At 40.1% G+C, this 20,521-nt stretch overlaps 3 protein-coding genes across 10 annotated transcripts in view; 1 reads left to right on the top strand and 2 right to left on the bottom strand.

The window, feature by feature from the left end:
• The window catches only part of TATDN1 (TatD DNase domain containing 1), a 44,748-nt gene extending 41,491 nt beyond the window's left edge, over positions 1–3,257 (top strand). For all 8 annotated transcript variants that reach the window (XR_004343194.1, XM_030304480.1, XM_030304481.1 and 5 more), the window contains one exon: positions 3,066–3,257. Coding sequence is in view for 7 of the 8 variants with exons in the window: in XM_030304480.1 (XP_030160340.1) it covers positions 3,066–3,168 (103 nt within the window). In the remaining variant the exon portion in view is untranslated. The remainder of the gene's footprint in view (positions 1–3,065) is intronic.
• Positions 2,304–16,149, bottom strand: RNF139 (ring finger protein 139). Its single transcript, XM_030304477.1, has 2 exons — positions 15,680–16,149; positions 2,304–5,950 (listed from the first exon to the last, which is right to left on the bottom strand). Exons 1-2 carry the CDS (start codon positions 15,858–15,860, stop codon positions 4,131–4,133), a joined length of 2,001 nt encoding a protein of 666 aa, XP_030160337.1. The 5' UTR covers positions 15,861–16,149; the 3' UTR covers positions 2,304–4,130.
• TRMT12 (tRNA methyltransferase 12 homolog) overlaps positions 3,787–20,521 on the bottom strand; it is a 28,026-nt gene continuing 11,291 nt past the window's right edge. Inside the window, exon 2 of the mRNA XM_032591952.1 lies at positions 3,787–5,950. The gene's annotated coding sequence lies outside the window, so the exon portion shown is untranslated. The remainder of the gene's footprint in view (positions 5,951–20,521) is intronic.

Below are 20,521 nucleotides of genomic sequence, written 5' to 3' on the forward strand. Positions count from 1 at the left end.
TGGTCTTCAGAACATTAAAGTCAACTACCAAATGCCACTTACAGAATGAACTCAAGGGACTAAAGTTGGGTGAAATTCAAATGAAGTTCAGCTCAAAGGCCACCATTTTGAAAGGATTTGGAAGGATTTGCACTACTAAGTTGCTCTGTCTCTGCCCCTCTTCATATCATTTCAACCTCTCAGCTCAATAAAAGTGGTTATATTACAGCAGTAAGAACTTCATGTGATTTTGGTCTATTTGTCATTTTGTAGGAAAGGCAGAAAAGATTCTCATACTGCTTCCTGGCTGATGGTTATAAAAATGCATTCTTAGCAGGAGACCTTTTTAATGGTATCTGTATTTTAAATGAATTGACAACCTGAATAAACCTAAGAAGTAACACATTTCTTTGAGCCCCTGAACAAAAGGGCAAGGTATAGAAAGGATTTCCTTTTTCTACCCCAAAAGGAGAAAAAAAAATTCAGAATTAGTTTTTGATTATAATACATGTAGCATGTGAAAAGAAGGGCTGTTTACCCATCTAACTGTTAAGGAGCTATAGAGCATGTAACTTACAGGTTAACTTTGTATCATTTTAATGGGCACATCCAGTTTTTGTTTGCATAAGCTGATAATTTAAATCTAGACTGTATCAATCAAGTATGGTTTACCAGTTCAGGCAATTGAACTGTTAATTTTAGGTTGTAATAATTCCTTTCATATACATTTTTTAAGTAGCTTTTAACAGGACAGGTAAGTGTATCAGATAAGATCTAAAATGCAGCAGGCAGAAAAGTGAAAAATTATTCTACAAAAATAATACTGGAAAGATTTTCCTTTGTTAACATTCTGTTGTTGGCAAGGATTTTAAAACCAAATGTTTTAAAACCCATAGGCTGAGGAATACATTTAAATCCTGGCTAGTAAAGAATCACTTGTAACTTTTATAAAAGGCAGCTACCTGCAGATTGTCAGAAGACAATTATTTCTGAATCTTCCGGAGATTTAAAGAGACACTAGAGACAACAAACTGGTATTTTTCCAGCAGCCAGCTTAGAGGAAGTATTGGCCAACGGGGATCCAAGTCAGTTTTCTATACTGCCTTGATGTTAAGTACAGTATAGCTCTGGACCTAGGTTACACATCTGTAAAACAAAATTCTGTGGTCTTCCAAGTGCAGACTGTTAAGCAAGAAAGCTGGAGTCTCAGCTGCAATTATGAATACCAGTTGAGGAGGCTGAGCTTGGGAAAGCCAGCATTTACAAACTGAAAGTTTTTAAACCACATTTCAAAAACACACATGCCTCTAGTCTAACGCTAATTACTAATTAATTCCTACTTAAAAAGTCATTTTTATCAATCCCATCTATTAACAGTTTTATATTTTAATTATCTTTATAGAGATCTTTTCTCCCTTTTAGATTATAAATTCCATGAAACACATTTTGAAGCTCTTGTATGTCAGGAAGGTGTAAGTTACTGAGGTTACATAGAAGAATCAAAGTCCCTGCCCGCATCCACCCAGCAGATGACGAGACACATTCTGCCAGACACTTTGGATAAGACGTTGAAGGTGTCAGACAGGAATCCTTGCCCTCCTGAAGCAAAGCAGCAGAAAGTATAATCCAAGATGTTAGTTCTGTTATAGAGGTATGAATATATGACTAGGAGCACAGGACATAGTCACTGCCTGCCTTGTGGGGAAGTAGCTTAACTAAGGTGACATTTCAACTGGTCACAAAGTGCAACTGGGAGTTAGGCCAGACCAGGACAGACGCCTTGAGCAAAGGCAGGATGCAGAAGGGCTTGGCTGCTCAGAGGGGAAACAGTGAGTTTACTGTGACAAAAAGTAGGATGCACGGGTAAGTAATAAGTCTGGGAAGACTGGTGAGGGCTCCTGTATGCCAACCTTAGTAGTTTAGATTTCACCAGGACCCAAGGACTTTCAGCAGGAAAATGGCAGTTGTTTTTAAAACGCTGTTAACATATCAGCACAGAGAAAGGACTGAAAAAGGAGATGGGTGGCAGGAACCTTACTGATTTCACACATTATGCAGGTAAGTTCTAATTCTGAGTAGTTAACAGAGGAAAGTTCTGTAGTTTACTAAGAAAATTGGGTCCTTAATGTCAATTTAAATGTTAACAGATTTGCTTTTAGCATCCTTTGATCTAGATAATAAAAATTTAGTCTACATTAAGCGAAGCTTTTGTGTTACGATTATGTACTTAAAAAATTCCAGTAAGTCTCTAATCTCTGTCCCTAATTCCTTTAGTTGCTTATATTTAAGAAACCCATAGCAGGGACAAAAAACTTAACACAAAGAATATTTAAATGTTTAATTTGGACTTCAGAACTTTCTAATTCATGTATAAAAACATTACATATAGTACGGCTAGAGAACACTCACGATGATGATTATTCTAGGCAGAGAAACTGAAAGATCTGACCCCCAGGCTGTTCTTGATCGTGCCGGGAAAAAGTACAGAGGAGAAAGCACGTCTCCTGCCCCCTCCCCCAATAACCATGCATTATGCCAAGTAAATAACTTGTAACTTCCTTTGCGGTCACTGTGCTAATGATGATGCAGCAATTTCCTGCTGTCCTTTGAGACTAATTCTCTTAGCAGCGGTGCTCAAACTTTGCTGTACCCACAATGCCACCCACCTTGCGACTCGGCACACATGTACGTATAAAACCAAACAAAAATGAAACAGTACTTCCCTTAAGTGCAATGTACTTTTCCTTTTCTTACAATTTTCTGAAAATTCATCATGACCCACTAATGAATGCATAATGACTTACGGTTTGAAAGAGCTCGTCGTCTTCACTGGGTTAGTTCCATTAATTTGTGGTAGACATGATATGGGCTGGTTTTAGAATTTATTTGAACCTGGTCCTTGTCTCAACTTACCCTATTTTAAATATGGCAGCAGTTCAGCCTTTCTGTTGAAAACTTTATAGCTGGTTAAAGCTTGTTATGTTAAAGGTGCTAGTACAAGAGCTTCCTTTGCATGGATGAAGAGAAAACCTTTAAAACTGAGCAGGTACTTGGAAATAACCATCCATTTTTGTTTTCTCTTTTAGTCAAATACTGGAGATAATGTCAGCAGTGAGAGAGCAGGATCCACTGGAATTAGCCAATACACTATATAACAACACCATTAAAATCTTTTTTCCTGACATGTAATTAGTGTGTCCTTTCCATTTTCCATCATGTATGTAAAATTTCATGGTAAACCTTAAAGGACTGAATAAAGAAATGCTCTGGAAGTTGAATGGAAAGTTATTGTATGTTACTGCACACCATCCCCCTCATTTTTAATCCATAAAGTCAGATCAAAAAATTTTTAATGTCAACTAATGTCTTAGTTTACATCAATGAAAACTCCCAAATATTTCATCTTGTAATCTCTTCCAAAGTCTGAAAGGACAATTTTATGTCAGCGCTGCAAACACAGAATGGCCAGTAAGCATACTGGGTTTTTGTTTTGTTTTGTTACATCAAAATTAAACAAGTAGCACATTCTGGTTTATATCCCAAAGTTTAGTTGAGATAAACCTGTTTCTCAACTCTTACACAATCTCTGAATCATGACTTTCCACCCCAGCTCCACAAGGGGCTGCTCTCAAATTTCAAGAAAGTCTCTTCCGGCAGCCTATTTTGCCTTTGTTTTAAAATACCCCAGGTATAGCTTTTATCCTCTGGTCCAAATTATTTTATTTCTTTCACGTAATGTGGTTTCCTCTGATTTGCATTTTCATTCCTCCCATCCATTTTAAAGAAAAACTAAGGTCCACAGTTAGATACTTTCATATGCTTTCATTGAGGAATCTTTGGCACAGTTGATGCACTGTATTATCATTACATCTATTAAAAAGCTAGTTGTTCAAATTTTGTCATAAAAACGTGAAAACATTTTATTCTATGTACAACAATGTACACAAATTTAAATAGGTCACCAAAGAGACCAGAAGTAATTAAAGAGGTATATTTACAGTAGCACATCACAGTAAACGGAAAACCATTCACAGATTCAACATGGATACTGTTTTTGTGCTTGGTTACACACTGAAGTGAAGCATATTACTCCATTTTGGATGAACTGAATTTTAAACAAATACCTCAATGATTAGCAAATGCTATTTTAATCAGTCAGTATCATCATTAATAAACTCGTCAGCCGCAGGGCCTGTGTGTTGCTGAATCACTCCATTTCTTTCTCTTTGAACATCATCATCACAATCTGTACTGTCCTCTTCGTTCAATTCCCTGTCAGATTCAGCAGCAGCTTCCCTTATAGCTTCCTCTGGATTTTCATTCGGTGCAATAAATCCATTGTTGTTAGATACATTTGAGTTATCCTTAATGTCATCTTCGATGTACACTTTTTGATGGCACATTGGACAAGTATCTTGAATGTACAGCCATTTCCGAAGGCAAAGTGCATGGAAATAATGATTACATGGCGTGATGCGAGCAGAGGTCGTAAACTCATGATAGCAGATTGCACATACATCATCTATCTCTTGTAAGCGGCTCCCTTTTATTTCAGGAAGTGAATTAATTTTCTTAACAGCAGTCCTACGATTCATGAATGTCTTCCAGCCATTTTTTGCTTGTAGGTAGATGTTAAAATATGCATGTAGACACATCATACAAGCCCGAATTTTACTTCCTGACTCAAACATCATCGTGTAAGCCCCATTTCCAAACATCACTACTCCAAATATAAATTCAATAATATTGCCTGTTGAACGAACATAGTACACATAATCATCAAGCTTTTCCCAAAGGACATTATAGTAGCCGTCAATCATGAATAATGTATAAACAGTGAGAGAAACAATTACTTTTAAGCAGAGTTCCACACAAAAGGCCGTAACTGCAAACAACCACGTATTTAGCGCATAGTGATGCCAAAGCACGTAACTGAGTAAAACGGGAAGAACAAACAGGCAAGCTGAGACAAAGAGCACAGGAAAATGTCTACGAAAAGATGACACATGAGAGGCACTGAGAGACATTAATACAGGGTCTGTCATCCCATGGATGAAATGCAGGACTGCAGTTAATAAAAGGCACATGTTTCTACTTAAGCGAATAAGTCTCTCTTCTGGTCTTAGCCCACTTAAACCAGTCTGAAGAGCCAAAATAAAAAATAAAACAGGTGCTACGAAGCCAAGTCGCCTGTCATCCTCTTCAGTGGATCCGATAAAAGCCAATATTCCAAGGCCCAAATAATGGGCTACTGAGGAAATTACAGCACTCATGCCCAGTACAGTTAGTGTAGAATCACATCCACTAATTATAAGATTGCAAATGAGGTCCCAGAAATCATCCCAAGAAATAAAGAAGGAATCAGTTTCATTTGCCATCCTTAAGATGTACATCAACACCGTAGCCTGAGCTGTAATTCTTGTTAGCCAGAAGACTCTCAGTATATCTGGAAAACGAATCCTCTTCCATGTGTCCTCCATTAATAACTGTAATCCATAAATTCGATACATGTGCCTCACTAAAAGATAAACATATCGTGTAGAATAATAAAACCACTTAAGTTTCACTACCAAGACAAGCACTGTGTTTAACGTGAGAATCAAGGAAGAAGTAAAAACTAAAGTCTCTCGGATGTGTAATGGCAGCTCTGTGATCAGGCCTATTACAGGAACTAAGAGATCCAAAATAATTAACTGTGAATAGATGGAATGGATCTGCAGTAGTGTAATATATCCAATGCCCAAGGTCAGCTGGAGAACGATGAGTGCCATCCATAGTGAGGGCCCTTTGCGAGGAAGCAGCTCAATTCCAAAAGCTGATGTGTTGTAGGCACCATAGAAGTCAATGTGCAAAGAAGCATAATAATTTACCAACACTGAAGTTGCAGCTAATAGAAAGGCCGAACTGTACATGTAAAACTTGAAAAGTGATCGTTGTGACAAGATCAGAACAATACTGGATACAAATATACCTAAACGAGAGAGAAGAAAAAAAAAAAAAAAAAAAAAAGAAAGAACAGGTCATTTGAACACAACATTTTTAAGAATGTTTTTCTACTAATAATTATGCCATTCTCCCCTTACTCAGGAAATACGAATATTTTCAAAGTTACGAACTTAACTAAGCCTCAAGACAATTTAGGTTTAAAGGCCAATAAAGGTTTTGTAAAGTCAGAGTTCACCAGAACAGACCGAACAATATTTTAAAAAATCTTACTCCTTTATGTTCTAATTCCCAAAGTAATTCCAGTAGTACTGTATGTCCAGACCCCAAAATTATCTTCAAGATCAGTTTGTAGTGATACATACATTTTAATGTTTTAAAATCTTGAAAGAACATATCCTTTATAATTTCATAATCACTAAAAATATTTAAAACAATTCCATTACTTTAAAAAAAACATTAAGAATTAAAAATAATCAAAATGCAAATATTTGCCTATTAAACCTTAGATTCCTTTTTCTTAAAAGTCACATTTAGGAAATCAAGTTTAACTTTTATAATTACACCTAAGGCCTCCTTTTCCTCAAACAGAGAACTCCTGCTGGCTTTTATTTTTCCTGCTCCTTAAATCTGCATTCTCCCATGGGTCCAAAATCAGGGGTTTTTTTTTTCTACATACTTTCCTGCAGATTTCAGAAACATCCTCCAAAGTTCTCTTTTTTCCTGTAATTACTGTATCTTTTACTACAAATAGTCAACCCTTTTTATTCTCTAAATTACAGAAGTAACATTTAGAAAACCAAAACATTGTTTTAAAAACTGGTAATAAGGGGCGCCTTGGGTGGCTCAGTTGGTTAAGCATCCAACTGCTGACTTCAGCTCAGGTCATGTTTTCATGGTTCATGACATTGAGCCCCATATCAGGCTCTGCACTATCAGTATACAGATTTTCTCGGGATTCTCTCTCTGTCCCTCCCCTTGCTCGTGCTCGCTCTCAAACATTTTTTTAAAATGATAAAGCCCTCCCCCCACACTCTGTATGTAACCAATGTACAGTGTGACATGCATCCAGGATCATCTTTCTTTGTGCTCTGACAAGTTTTTTTTTTTTTTTAATTTTTTTCATGTTTTTATTTTTTTTATATTTGAGGGAGACAGAGCATGAGCAGGGGAGGGGCAGAGAGACGGAGACAGAATCTGAAGCAGGCTTCAGGCTCCGAGCTGTCAGCAGAGCCCGATGTGGGGCTTGAACTCAGGAGCAGTGAGGTCATGACCTGAGCCAAAGTTACACACTCAACAGACCGAGCCACCCAGGCACCCCAACTCTGACAAATTTAAGTGAGGTCACAATAAACATTATTGCCCAAGGTTTCAACTATGGAAACAATATCCAAATATTCACCTAGTTCCACCTCTACCTTACAACTGAAACACTCAAAATTTCTAAAACCTAACTCACTTCAAATAGTTCTTGCAATTTCCAATTTCAGTTACACGTACCATTATTCTCTTAATGGCACCTCTAGCCCCACATCCTCCAACTTTGACAGTTATTTGCCAATTCTGCTAACACCTATTATGTCCCTTTACTCAGCGACACCAACCTGTTAGCTGGTGCCTAAAAGCTCTTGTCCAAATCTATCCAGTCCATCACCAAACTGCCTTTCTTCATTTCTATGCTCCAAAGCAGTGGCTCTTGAAATTACTATCAAGTGAAATCTACATTCCTTGTCCAAACATTCAAGGATCCAACGAGCTTTAGAGTAGCGCTCCTCCCAACACAGACCACCAGTCCAGACTTCTTTCTCAAACATACCCCTTTCTCTGCCACAACTGCAGCTATGTTTACATTCTTCTCTTTGCTTGGTATGATGGGCTTCCCAAATCCCTGTCTGAATCCTACCCATCCAATCGACCCATTTTCTCTGGTAGTGACTGATCTTTCAACTTACCCACAGAACCTGGGGAAACGCCCAATACTCCTATACTACCTGATGTAGTTTGTAGGTATCTGAGTACGTCATCTACCCTGCTATACAATGTATTCTTGATAGCAAGCAAGGTTCCTACCTTGTACATCTATGGATCCTAAAATATTCTGCAGAAAATAAATACAATTATTTCATTGTTCGTTGAAGTCACATTGGGGAAATATTTCTGCTGCGTTCTAGATTATATTTGTAAAGGTAACTGCAAAATACAGCCCACCTGGAAACTGAAACCTATGGAAAGGTAAGACAAAACTGAGAAACCAGAGCTTGGAGTACAGAAAAAGTGGCAAACGCCAAAAACATCATCTACCCACCTTATTTCAACACGTAATCAAGAAAGACACTGCATATTACAATGGAGGCATTTTACAGTCTATTGCATGTAAAAAAGCGAGGGCTAGTTCTCAATGATGGCTTTGCCTATGAACTTAAAATTTATCCTGTGCTCACGTGTCAGATTATTCGTGAAAAGGAGAGAAGGGCACAATCACCTGAAAGACACATACATGTCTGCACAAGAACCACCTAATTCCTGGAGCAAGTGGTCACTGATAATCTCCCAAAGAGCTGACAGGTGGGAACAGGCCCTTTCACTAGAAAATGGGTTTTTGGGTTGGATTAGAAACATTTTTCATGTACGGTACAGGAAACAGAATTTACTCACCCACTATGTGTAATCTTACTTTTTCTATGTGGAAAAAAAAAAAAAAAAGGTATTTTTCCTGAGACAAAACTTAACCTAATCTCCTAAAATAAGTCAAAATAAAACCCAAATAACTTCAGTCCTATTTTATGCCACTTAAAATGGAGAAAGCCAAACAGGGACTATAAATTATTTTTGTCAACTCGCTATCCACAAAATGGTAAATTAATCTTTACCTGTGAATAACCATGAACTCTGTTGTAATTTATAAACCAGTCCTTTTTATTCTAACAGCTCTTTTCCTTAAAGCTTATTTTTATACACAAATGAAGGAATGACTGGATTTTTACAAATATTTCTGTAGAAAAAGTGCTATTTTGCTTCATGCAAATGTGTCAAAGGAAAAAAGGGGGAGATGATGGCCAACGTAGTGAGACTATACTCCAAGTCTGGATGCGCCCCAGCAAGTAACAGGAAGAAACTGTTACTTTTCGTGATTAAAATTCTACTCCAGGCTACAGTAATGACAAAACATTTCAAGAATAGTTTACAATTATTTTAATTCCTACCCAAAGTTTGCATGTAAGGTTCTTACAGTTTTCTTTTATGCTCATGTTCCTATGTATGGAATGTAGGAAAAATCAGCTCTCATCTCACAGAAAAAGCCCACGTGCCAAGTAACAAGTCTCTCAAGTAACGTTCCCTCTTATGGCCTTTTAACATTGAAATAATACCAAAGTGTGTTGCATTTTTACAACTTCAGACATAAAACTCTTGGTATTTATCCTGAAGGCCTAAGAAAATTAAGCGCAGGGGTAGATTTCTCATTAGGATTTAAGAGTAACCTGAAGAAGCAATCAAGACTATATATAAATGCTACTTTATGAAGAAAAATCACCTTGGACACTGGAGATCAGGGATCTCAGTACCCAGTGATTAGAGTTCCACTGAAGTTCTCACAGTAGGAAAAGAGCCAAGTATCAAAATCAATTCAGGAGCTTGGAAGATACATACAAACTCTATTCATGAAAGAGTTCAGGGCCTTTTCAACTTGATTACCAAAATAAGCAAACAAAACAAACACTGCCATGCGTGGCGCACAACAAAGTGTTTAACCCCTTTAGGTGTAAAGTCCATTCATACCTTTAACCCTGTCTAGAAACTGAGGACTAAAAACTGGAAGGAAATAAGACATAACATTTATAACTCTCCAGATATCTTTAAATACCTTTTAAACACAATCTAAAGGAAACTATGGAAAAACATTTAAATGCCTAACAAAGAATGAACAACACAGAAATGTCATGATTACCGTAATCCAAAGAGAGTCCCAAGCAATCAAATGTAGACCAAGTAAATAAAATATCTTGAAATGTTAATCTGTAGGTGTACTTGATAAATAAACGAGAGCATAAAGTATTTCTACAGAATTCTCATTTGGGGTTTAAAAGGGTATTCTAAGTCTTTTATTAATAAGAAAACTAAATTTTTGCTTCTAAACTAAGATTTTTAACGTTTTTATTAAAAAGAAATGTGGGGTGCCTGGGTGGCGCAGTCGGTTAAGCGTCCGACTTCAGCCAGGTCACGATCTCACGGTCCGTGAGTTCGAGCCCCGCGTCGGGCTCTGGGCTGATGGCTCAGAGCCTGGAGCCTGCTTCCGATTCTGTGTCTCCCTCTCTCTCTGCCCCTCCCCCGTTCATGCTCTGTCTCTCTCTGTCCCAAAAATAAATAAACGTTGAAAAAAAAAAAATTAAAAAAAAAAAAAGAAATGTGAGTATAATTTTTTTAAAGTCAGAAGGTATGGGTATAAAATGAAGAGTAAACAAAGTTTTGCATAAGCAAACACACATTCACGAACTCATTCTTTTTGCCTCTTATCCAAAGAGGATGTCATTGTAATAGTGGAGTTTTTATTATCTTTTTTAAAAATTGCATTTCTGATTACTCATCAAAGAGGGCATCTTCCGATTTATTGACCATGTTTCTTTCTCTGTGAATTGCCAATTCATCTTTTGACCATTTATCTATGGAGCGGTTTTTCCTTCTTGAATTGTAGACATTTAAAAATATTCTGGCTACAAATTCTTTATCAGTTATCTGTAAGCAAATATCTTCTGCAGGGATGTGGCTGATCTTTTCACATTTCTGCTGCTGCCTTTTGATTGACAGAGGTTTTTAATTTTAATATTGTTGGATTTACCAATCTTTATTTATACATTTACTTTCATACATTTTTAAAGAATTTCTCCCTTACTCGAAGGTTAAAAAAACTCTATATTCTCCTATATTTTCTTCTACAAATTTTTAAAGTTTTGCTTTTCACGTTTAGGTATTAATCCACCTAAAACTACTTATATATTGATGTGAGGTATGGACCCAGTGTAATTTTTTCCATGTAACTAAATGACCACTACCTGAATAGTCTGTATTTACCTCAATGTACATACTTCAATTCTACCTCTGAAACACATCAAGTTTCTCTATATACATGGATGCTCTGTTTCTGGGGTTTCTATTCTGTGCTTTTGGTCTATTTATCTATCTCAGTGATTCTCAGCTAGGATCAGATTTTGCCCCAACCCCACTTCCCCACACCCACACCCAGCATTTGGTAATATCTAAATGTCTAGAGACATTTTTAGCAGTCACAAAAGGAGGAAGAGGGATGCTAATGGGTATGTAATGGGAACAGGACAAGGATGCTGCTGAAAATCCTATAATTCACAGAACAGCAACCCTCCCCAATGCCCCCCCCCCCAAGAATTATCCAGTTCAAAACATCAATAGGGTTGCTGTTGAAAATCCCCAGTCTATCCCTATGGTGTCAAAATTACTATTGCTTCACTGTTTTTTCACTTCAAAGGTTTTCTGAGTTCTTTCTATACCACCAAAAACTCCATTTTATGTCTAAACCTAATATAAAGAACAGATTCCTTTTAGATATTTAGATTACCTAAGTTAGATATCTAATAGATATTTAGATCAACAATTTGTTATTACCAACAATGCTGCCATGAAAATCCTTTCCCATAGTCTTGCACAAGTACAATTATATCATTAGGTCAAATTCTTAGAATTGGAATTGTTGAGTCAAAAGATGGATGACGGATTTCAAGAGATAGAACCAAATGGCTTTACACAGAAGTGACAGCATACCAAAACTGTATAACTTTATTTGAACTTTGTATATAGTATAACTTTTATTTGAATGCTGAACTCTTCACCAGTCTGGTAACTGAAATCTTGTTGCCTGCAGTTCTTTAACTGTAAATGAGGCTGAGTTTTTGTTTTTTGTTTTTGCTTACTGACCATCTGCATTTCATTTATTGGAAACTACTTTATCTTGGGCCCATTCTTCTCCGGGAGTTTAAGTTTTTCTTTAAGTAAGTCTTTTCTTAAAAGTAAAACTTTTATTCAATCTTATACAGTGTGAATACTTTCCCCTCAGTTTGTCATTTTTAAGAATTTTTTAAAAAAGTTTTGTCACAAAAAAAGTCTTCCATTTTTATGCGCTCAAATTTATCAATTTTTTCCTTGTAACTTCTGGGTTTCCTTGTGTTTAGAAAGGCCTTTCTACTTCAATGAATTATCATTACATGAGTAATACTATCAAACTCGTCCGCTTGCGTTTTCTGCCTTGGATTTAGATTTGCTAATTCAGCATTATGCTGCACTGGGTTGCATTTCATTTAGCATTTAACACCTCCTAAGAATAGCTTAATATTCTTAAATACTCCATATGCTGTGATTCGTATTTTTTGGGTCTCCAAAATGAGATGCTTTATATTCTAACCTGCTGAAATTCTCGTATTAGTTGGATACCAAATGCAAGTGCAGTGGTGGTACATTTTTGTAGGAGGAGTAAATTTTTCAGAGACCAGATATAAAATTGGTAATGCTTTCTAGAGAATAGATTTCCATGTTTACAATTCCATTTTAAAGAAAAAGATGAGATTTGACAAGTTTTGAGATTTACAGACAGTAGTATTGAGAGGTCAACGATTATTAAAAAAAAAAACAACTAGATAGAACAATTAATTTCAACTATCCTCTGGTAGCTTTTACACACAAATCTGTCACTTTCAGTAACAACATAAGCTGCCCCACTGAATGGGCCTCAAAAATTGAAGACATTTGTTCTCATTCAGGGTAAATCTTTAGCAACAAAACCAGTTTTTAAGAATTTTATCATTCTGGGGTGCCTGAGTGGTTCAGTCGGTTAAGCGTCCGACTTTTGATTTCAGCTCAGGTCATGATCTCACAGTTTGTGAGATGGAGCCCCATGTTGGGCTCTGCGCTGACAGTGCTGAGCCTGCTTGAGGATTCTCTCTCTCTAAAAAATAAACAAACAAACAAACATTCTTTAAAAAAAGAATTTTATCATTCTCACAAGTATGAAAAATTAGCAAATTACACTGGTATAACGTAAGTAGCAGTCCAGGTGATAGATGTGGAAAATATGTTGTATTTCTTACAAAGTGTGAACAAAAAATTGTGGGTACAAAGCACCAAAATTTCACTGAGGCCTTCAAAAGACCAAAATATCTAACAGTAAGGTCTTAACTGAAGCATTATTTTTTTTTTTAAAGCTATCAAGCTTATTAATAGCTAACGCTTAGATAGCCTTTCCTAGGTCCAGGTACTGTTCTAAGAGCTTACATCCTAACTCACTTACCATCCTTAACATCCTGAGACAGACCATCACTGCCCATCTTTAAAAATGTTAAGAAAAGGGAGGCACAGCGCAGTTAAATCACTTGCCTGAGGTCACATTCTTTAACTTGCCAAATACAGCTTCCATGATTTACCATAAAAATACGCATGGGTTACAAAGAAAATACCAAAATTACTGTTCAGGGTTCTTAAACTACACATGATTTAATTAAGGAAAATACTCCCTTTTCCTTAAAGCTCCTTAGCCTAAAGCTCAACTCAAGAGCACTGCATTTAAGCACCTGGTCTCAAAGGGCTTCTCAAAAGGATACGAAGTTGCAGGTCAAAAGAACATTCAAGGCAGTGGCTACACCATTTGCCAAAGAATACATGAATCCCCTCAAACACAGCTGTTTTGTTTTTTGGTTCTTGTGGCCTTTTTTTTTCTTTTTTTGCTCCACCATGACCTCCTCTTAAAACAGAAGTGACGAAAGTCATCCCTGTAGTCATATTCGGTGAGTTTCCAAAGCAGCACTTGGGTTATCCCAAAATTGATAAAGCTCCTTGGAAGTCTGTTAGCTTCTGTTCTCTCTCTAGCAAGCTCTCTCTCATCCTATGGGGTTGAGGAACAAAAATGGTAATTCTTCTCACTTCTCAGTCTCTTGACGCCAAAAAACGGCACAGATCTTGCCCGCATGCATATCCCTAACTAATGTGGGTGGGTATGGCAGGGAAAGAGGGCTGGTAGTTGATCAGGCTCAGCTGGAACCCCTAAGTAACTATACTGAGTTAAGTAAGAGCCTATTAATCTATGATCTTGATGAATGGCTTCTAACTGGCAGAAATAAAATGCCATCCCAACAGGCCCCCCTTACGAATTTCACTTTATTTAACTGAAATCACTTTTATCTACGAGTACCAAAATGAAGCAAAATATGTTGAGCATAAACCATTAAAACCACTTAATGCTCTTTTTGAAGCTGAGGTATAACTGACATATAACACATTAGTTTCAGGTGTAGAACATGATGATTCCATATTATATGCACTGTGAAATCACACAGCTCCCTTCTTGCCACATATAATGAGGGCATTACACTTTTGTAATGGTAAGTAGCAATGACTGGGATCAAGTAGCTGGTGGGTTACTGAGAAGTCTTGTGCTAAAGAGCATCACTGTCCCATCTGTTAGTTTTAGATCTAGCATATGATCACTACTATACCATTCTGTATCTGGATAGCAGCTGTATAGAGGAGAAAAGTGAACCACCCTGGATGTCAGAAGACTTTTCAGCCCAAGCTCTGGCAACCACTTACTGCTATGTATCAAAATCAAAAACACTTAGTCTCTATGGCCCTCAGTTACCTCATTTAAAAAATGCGATTAGCACCATCCACCTCTGAGGGATGTGCAAAGTTTAGGTTAGATAAAAACAGTGAAAATGCTTTACAAAAATAAAGTACCAAACAAATGTAAAATGTTATTGCCAATAATAAAACTCAACACCACTTCCCCCCCCCTTTTGGAGGAATAAACAAGCAACAGATGGTTCCTAATTCAGAAAGTCTCGGTAATAAGGACCTCATCATCAACCCTTCATCAGCAACACTTCAAAATCACAAGCCTACTGAAAACTGATCACAAGAATTACCTCATCAACAAAATTTGCCAAGTTTCAGCTGCTTTAAAAAAAATGTTATGCATAAATGCTTCTCACACTGGTAATGCAAGTAAAGACGGGGGATGAAACAGGATATTGTTAACACTCCATTCATTTACAACAAAGGCAGTGATTTTCAGGAGTCTCGGAAAAGTCTCCTCACTTTCTAGCCATTTTTATAACGACTTTCAATACCTTCTCTATTCATGGAAAATGCTAAGACTCGTTACAAGTATTGCTGTCTTCATGAGCATTTTTGGTAATCGTTTCAAGGTTTGACATTCGAAACCCTGTCTCCTTCGTTTGGGTGTCATTTCCCGCAGACACTTCATGATCATGTGGGCCCGGGGATACAGAAGTGACAACATATGAGTGCTCTGTATTTTGGAGAGGGGGAAACTGAGGCCCGGGCCTTGGCACTACAAGCCCAAGGTCACACACGGCGAGATGGGGCAGAGTTGCTGTTTTTCCAAGGCTGTCGCAGGAGACGCGGCGAGCCAGTACTCATTCCCCAAGAGAAACAGCAGGCAAAGAGCCGCATGCTCACACATCCATGCTTTCTCCCCACCCTCGGGTGCAAAAATGAACGGAGGGCTGACTCTTGACGAGGACTGCTCCGCTGTCAACTCTGAGACAAGTGTCATCTCCTCCCCTCTCCCAGCCTGCAAAGATGCCTCTGTTGGGAAAGAAACTGGTTCTGAAACACACATACACACACTACCCACTGACTGCGCGCGGGTGCCCGCTCCCTGCAGCACGTCTCGGCCCGCACAGCCGTCCTGGGACGCAAGCTACCCGGTTCCGCTTACCAAGAAGCCGGAGGAAGATCTGGAGCCCGATGCAGAACCGGCTTTGGCTGGAATCGTAGTAGGAGTTGAAGATGGCGTCGATGATGTAGAGGCAGGGCACCCGGAGCGCCACCTCGAGCGCCGCCCAGACCTGCTGATGGGCCATCCGCACCTGCTGCTGCGGGGGCCCCACCGCCGCCATGAGCCGCTGCCACACCGGGGCTGGGCGAGCCGGGCAGGGCCGCGCGGGGCAGGGCCCGGGACCACGGCCAGGGGCGGGGGCTAAGGCGGGCGACTCCGCCCCCGCCCTCCCTCCTCTCCGGTCTGTCTCACCGCCTGCCCCGCCGCCCGCTCGCGTCTCTCGAGCTGGAGCAGGCGGCGGAGGCTCCCGGGAGGCCTCTGGGTGTCTGTGTTTCCGGCCGGCTAAGGTCTGGCTCCTCCTCCCTCCAACGCCTCCCCCGCCCGCGGAGCCACCATCTTGACCTCGCCCGCCCGCCTCTGCCGTTGCTGCTGTTTGGAGGCCAGGAGGCTGCGTCCGCGGTCACGCGAGACCGCAGGGCCCGCGCAGCCGACTGCGTCATAATCCGGCGTTAGGGGCGCTCCCCAGACCGTCATCACGCGCGGCGTAGCGAACGTCTCGCCGCGTTGCCATGGTTTCCGCCCACCTTCGCGGCTTTGGCGCCACCGGGTGGCGCAGGCGCTCTCCGGCAGCCGCGCCCTCCTGCCTGAGTGGCTTCCTCAGGGAGGCGGTGGCAGCGTCGGTTCTGCGAGGGACTCCCTGCTTCCGTGGGCGGAATTATTAGCCGCTTCGTTCTAACCCATTAAACGTCCCATAAACGTGGTTCAGGGCTGTTTGGGAGGAGGAGAGCAGAGGGCGCCGCCCGCCGGACCTACCCACCCCGCCCGGAGGCCGGTCTGAGGATGGCATTTTCCAGGGAAAATCTCTGCAAGGCCCCCCGGGGTGCTGCTGGAGCGTCGCTGAGCGCGCTCTGTGCTGCGGCCGTGCGACGTGGCAATGAGCCGGGGGTGGTAGGCGCTGCCAAGGAAAGCATCCCTCTCCTCTCTTGCGCATCACCTTCCGTGTCTTCTACCCGACTGGACAGAACTGAGGACGCCCATCGGCCGCACTTTGCGAATGTCAAGGGCCACTTGTGATTTAAGGGCGAGAACCCAGGGCTCTGTCTGTGTTTCTGGCCTTTGAGGTCCGCACATTCAGGCAGTCCCTTCTTTCCTCCTCAGGGAAGAAGCCACACTTATGTTTTTGTAGGGGATCAGAATGTGCCACCCCAAAACATGCCACTTTGACACCCAGATAATTTTGAGCTGAAGATAGCAGAGAAACAGCAGAAGCTTAATTTTTTTTTAAGACCCCTGCCCGCCCTCCTCACTGCCCCCGTTCGCCTAAAAGGCAGGACATAAATTTCTATTTGTAAAGGTGCCTCCCTCTCCCTTACCAAGAGGGCAACTCAGACTTTCAGTGACCCGCAAACCTTAACTAAATGAACTCTTATCTTCCATTCGTTTCCTCCATTACGTTTTTACCTTAGCAGTCTGCTGTCCCTGAAAGCCTAATCCCCTTTTCTTTTGTCACTTCTCTACAAAATTATTCTTTGTTAATACATTAAACCCCAAATTGTAGGCACGCTTTGAGTCATTCACCACTTAGTTTCTCGCATGGGTATGTGCACTCACGGGTTAATAAACTGCTTCTCTCTTGTTGATCTCTCTTTTGTCAGTTTAATTTCCAGGTCCCAAGTCACAGGACGTGGGACCACGAAGGAAGGTCTTTTTCCCTCCCTACACTTTCTTGCCTATCCATGTAATTAATGTAATGTGGTCATTCTTATTTTTCTGTTCCTTCACCAGCAAATGAGAGTGTAAATTGGGCCAGAGTCTGCTTTACTAACTCAGCCATCTTAAATTAAGGGGGATCAGAAACAAAAACAAAATTTAAAAAACCTGGCTCATTTAGGATCCTAGCCCAAACTGTGCTCTGCTATCCGTCTGTACAGAGCTCTGCGTGGGTGACTATCCTCTATTAAAAACCCTCCAGAGGAAAGGAGGAGTATAAAACTCCAACACCCCTTTCTCTGGGTGGAGTTAGGTGTGGTAGGAAGATTGATTCATACCCAAACTCCTTACTCCAGTCTCATGTTTTTAACCTGTTGTTATCCCCCACAAATAATGACTGCCATCTATCTAGTGCTGTGTACTGGGCACCACGGGGAGGGTTTTACATTTTACTTAAATCTTTGCATCAGCCTTTTTTGGGGTAGGTAGGATTATCTCTGCTTTAGAGAGGAGGAAACTGGGGCTTAGATAAGTTATCCAAATCACAAAGTATGTATGTAAGTAGTAAGCCAGAATGGCCATAGCTAGTAGGAGTCAAACCAAGGATTAGAACCCAGGAAGCTTAGAACTTCAGGCATCTTTGATTCTTTCCTCTTCACACCCACCAATCTGCAACCACATTGTATCCACCTGTCTCCTTTGTATTCCCCTTTCTGTTGTCACTGCCACACTCCAAACCCAAGATCCTACTGGAGCTTGCCTGATTCACTGCAATATCCTCATTATGTTATTATGATCACCACTTTTCCTATAAATCAGTCTGTTTACCTCTGCCAGGTTAATTTTCCTAAATTGCACACCTGGGGAATAAACTTGTGGCGCTGACAAAATTCCCAAAGGAAAGCAAACTTGGTAAGATGAGAGGATTATTAAGGTTTATATAGAAAAACCTCAGAGACGTAAATTAGCCTCTCAACTCACCTGTTATTCTGCCCTGATTGCAATTTAAAGCAAAAAGGGAGAAGCTGTTGTGGAGGAAAGGGTCCACAAGGACTAATCTAAAACAGGAGTGTGGTAGAGAAAGCAGGCAAGTACCAATTACATTATGATCATGCAAAATGGAGAATTAAATAATGTATGGGCTCTCCAATTTTTATTTAAAAAGTTAAATGGAATAAATAGTAAATAAAAATCTTATAAAAATGCTTCAGCCCTTACTTATTAATGCTTTAATGGTTTCTAATCTTAATGCACAAATTTTATTAGTTTAAGAATTTCTAATTCAAAGTAAATCCCACTCTCGGGAGCGATGGCACAGTCGTTCTCATCTTACGTGACTTCAAGCACATCCCTTTAAGCTCTAGATCTCACTTTCCCATCTATAAAACGAAGGTTTAAAAAGATTCTGGCAAAGTACTTTAAAATACTACCTTAAAATTAAATGTATAGGGGCGCCTGGGTGGCGCAGTCGGTTAAGCGTCCGACTTCAGCCAGGTCACGATCTCACGGTCCGTGAGTTCGAGCCCCGCATCAGGCTCTGGGCTGATGGCTCAGAGCCTGGAGCCTGTTTCCGATTCTGTGTCTCCCTCTCTCTCTGCCCCTCCCCCGTTCATGCTCTGTCTCTCTCTGTCCCAAAAATAAATAAACGTTGAAAAAAAAATTAAAAAAAAAATTAAATGTATATTACTGAGGTAGTTTTTAGAAAACTTAGGAATTGGGGGGGGGGGGGCGGTGGCGCCTGGGTGGCTCAATCGGTTGGGTGTCAGACTCTCGATTTCAACTCAGGTCGTGATCTCATGGTTGGTGGGATGGAGCCCTGCATCAGGTTCTGCACTGACAGCACAGAGCCTGCTTGGGATTCTCTCCCCCGCCCCTCTCTCCCCCTCCCGTGTTCAGTTATCCTTGCTCTCTCTCTCTCAAAATAAACTTTTTTTTGTTTTAAAGAAAGCTTAGGAATTTTAAAAATAAAAGATAAGCTTTCAAAAGAAAAATCCCTACGTCAGTGATGCACTTTTCTGTTTTACATTTGCCATCTCTCAAGTCTATATTCTAAGCTCAGTTTCATCAAGCCTGAGCTCCAGGTGCCTGCTTACATTTTAGGGGTCCAGTCAAGTTAGGAGAAATAATCACCTTCAAGTAAAGATGAAGGGATACCCTCCTGTACTACCCAAAAATATGCTGTACTACCAAAAAGTTAATGACTACCAAACCACTTAATAGATGCTATGATGGAAACAGAGGAACAAGGACAAAAATCTCAGAGGAATAGTTCTTTTGTTTTTTGTTTTTACAGAAGGAACTTACTGGTTATGTTTGCTTAGCTTTGCAAGAGGTTTTCTCAGCTTTGTATCAGGAAATGTCTGTGTTAGTCGTCATCCAAACAGAAGCTAAATTCCTAATAAGCATAATCCCTCCATAGCACCCACTGTGAAAAAAAAATTAAATAAGCTTTCAAAGAAATAGCTGCAATTCACTGAATTTAATCTTTGCTTGGTTTCTACATTGACTTGAATGTTGCACAATTCAGGTATATGTTTATATTGAATCCACTCAGAGCAGTGGGGAGGGTGTGTGTGCATTCACACAGACACACTCTATATACGTAAGTTGCCTGTTTAAAATATTACCAGCTTAAAAATAACTTCATTTGGCTTTAATGGTTGAATGCCCTTTAGTTCTAAAAAGCCTTTGGAAACAGAACGTGTAAAAACTTGTTTGACTTTTCTGTTGACCTTTGCACTTGCCAGGTCTCTGTTCTAAGCAACAGGAACTGATTCTGGGCTATCTTAGGCAAAAAGGGAGATTATTAGAGGGTTATTTTCATTATTCTTCACGATTTCAAGTTCCAAGAGTGAGATGCAATTAGCCGAGCTTATGGGACCCTGTGCCTTACCCCAGCTGTACCAGCCAGTGCCAACAGCTTCTTTAGCGGGCAGAAAGCAGAAAGAAGCCAGCACTTAGAACTACCCACCCCACCTCTACCCACCGATGTACTATGTATTTACTTCAAACGGATGATGGGGATGCTGGGGGGAAGGGTAGGAATTGATAGCCCAAAAAGGGATAGATACG

This window comes from Lynx canadensis, chromosome F2, assembly GCF_007474595.2.
Source record: "Lynx canadensis isolate LIC74 chromosome F2, mLynCan4.pri.v2, whole genome shotgun sequence".
NCBI lineage: Eukaryota > Metazoa > Chordata > Mammalia > Carnivora > Felidae > Lynx > Lynx canadensis.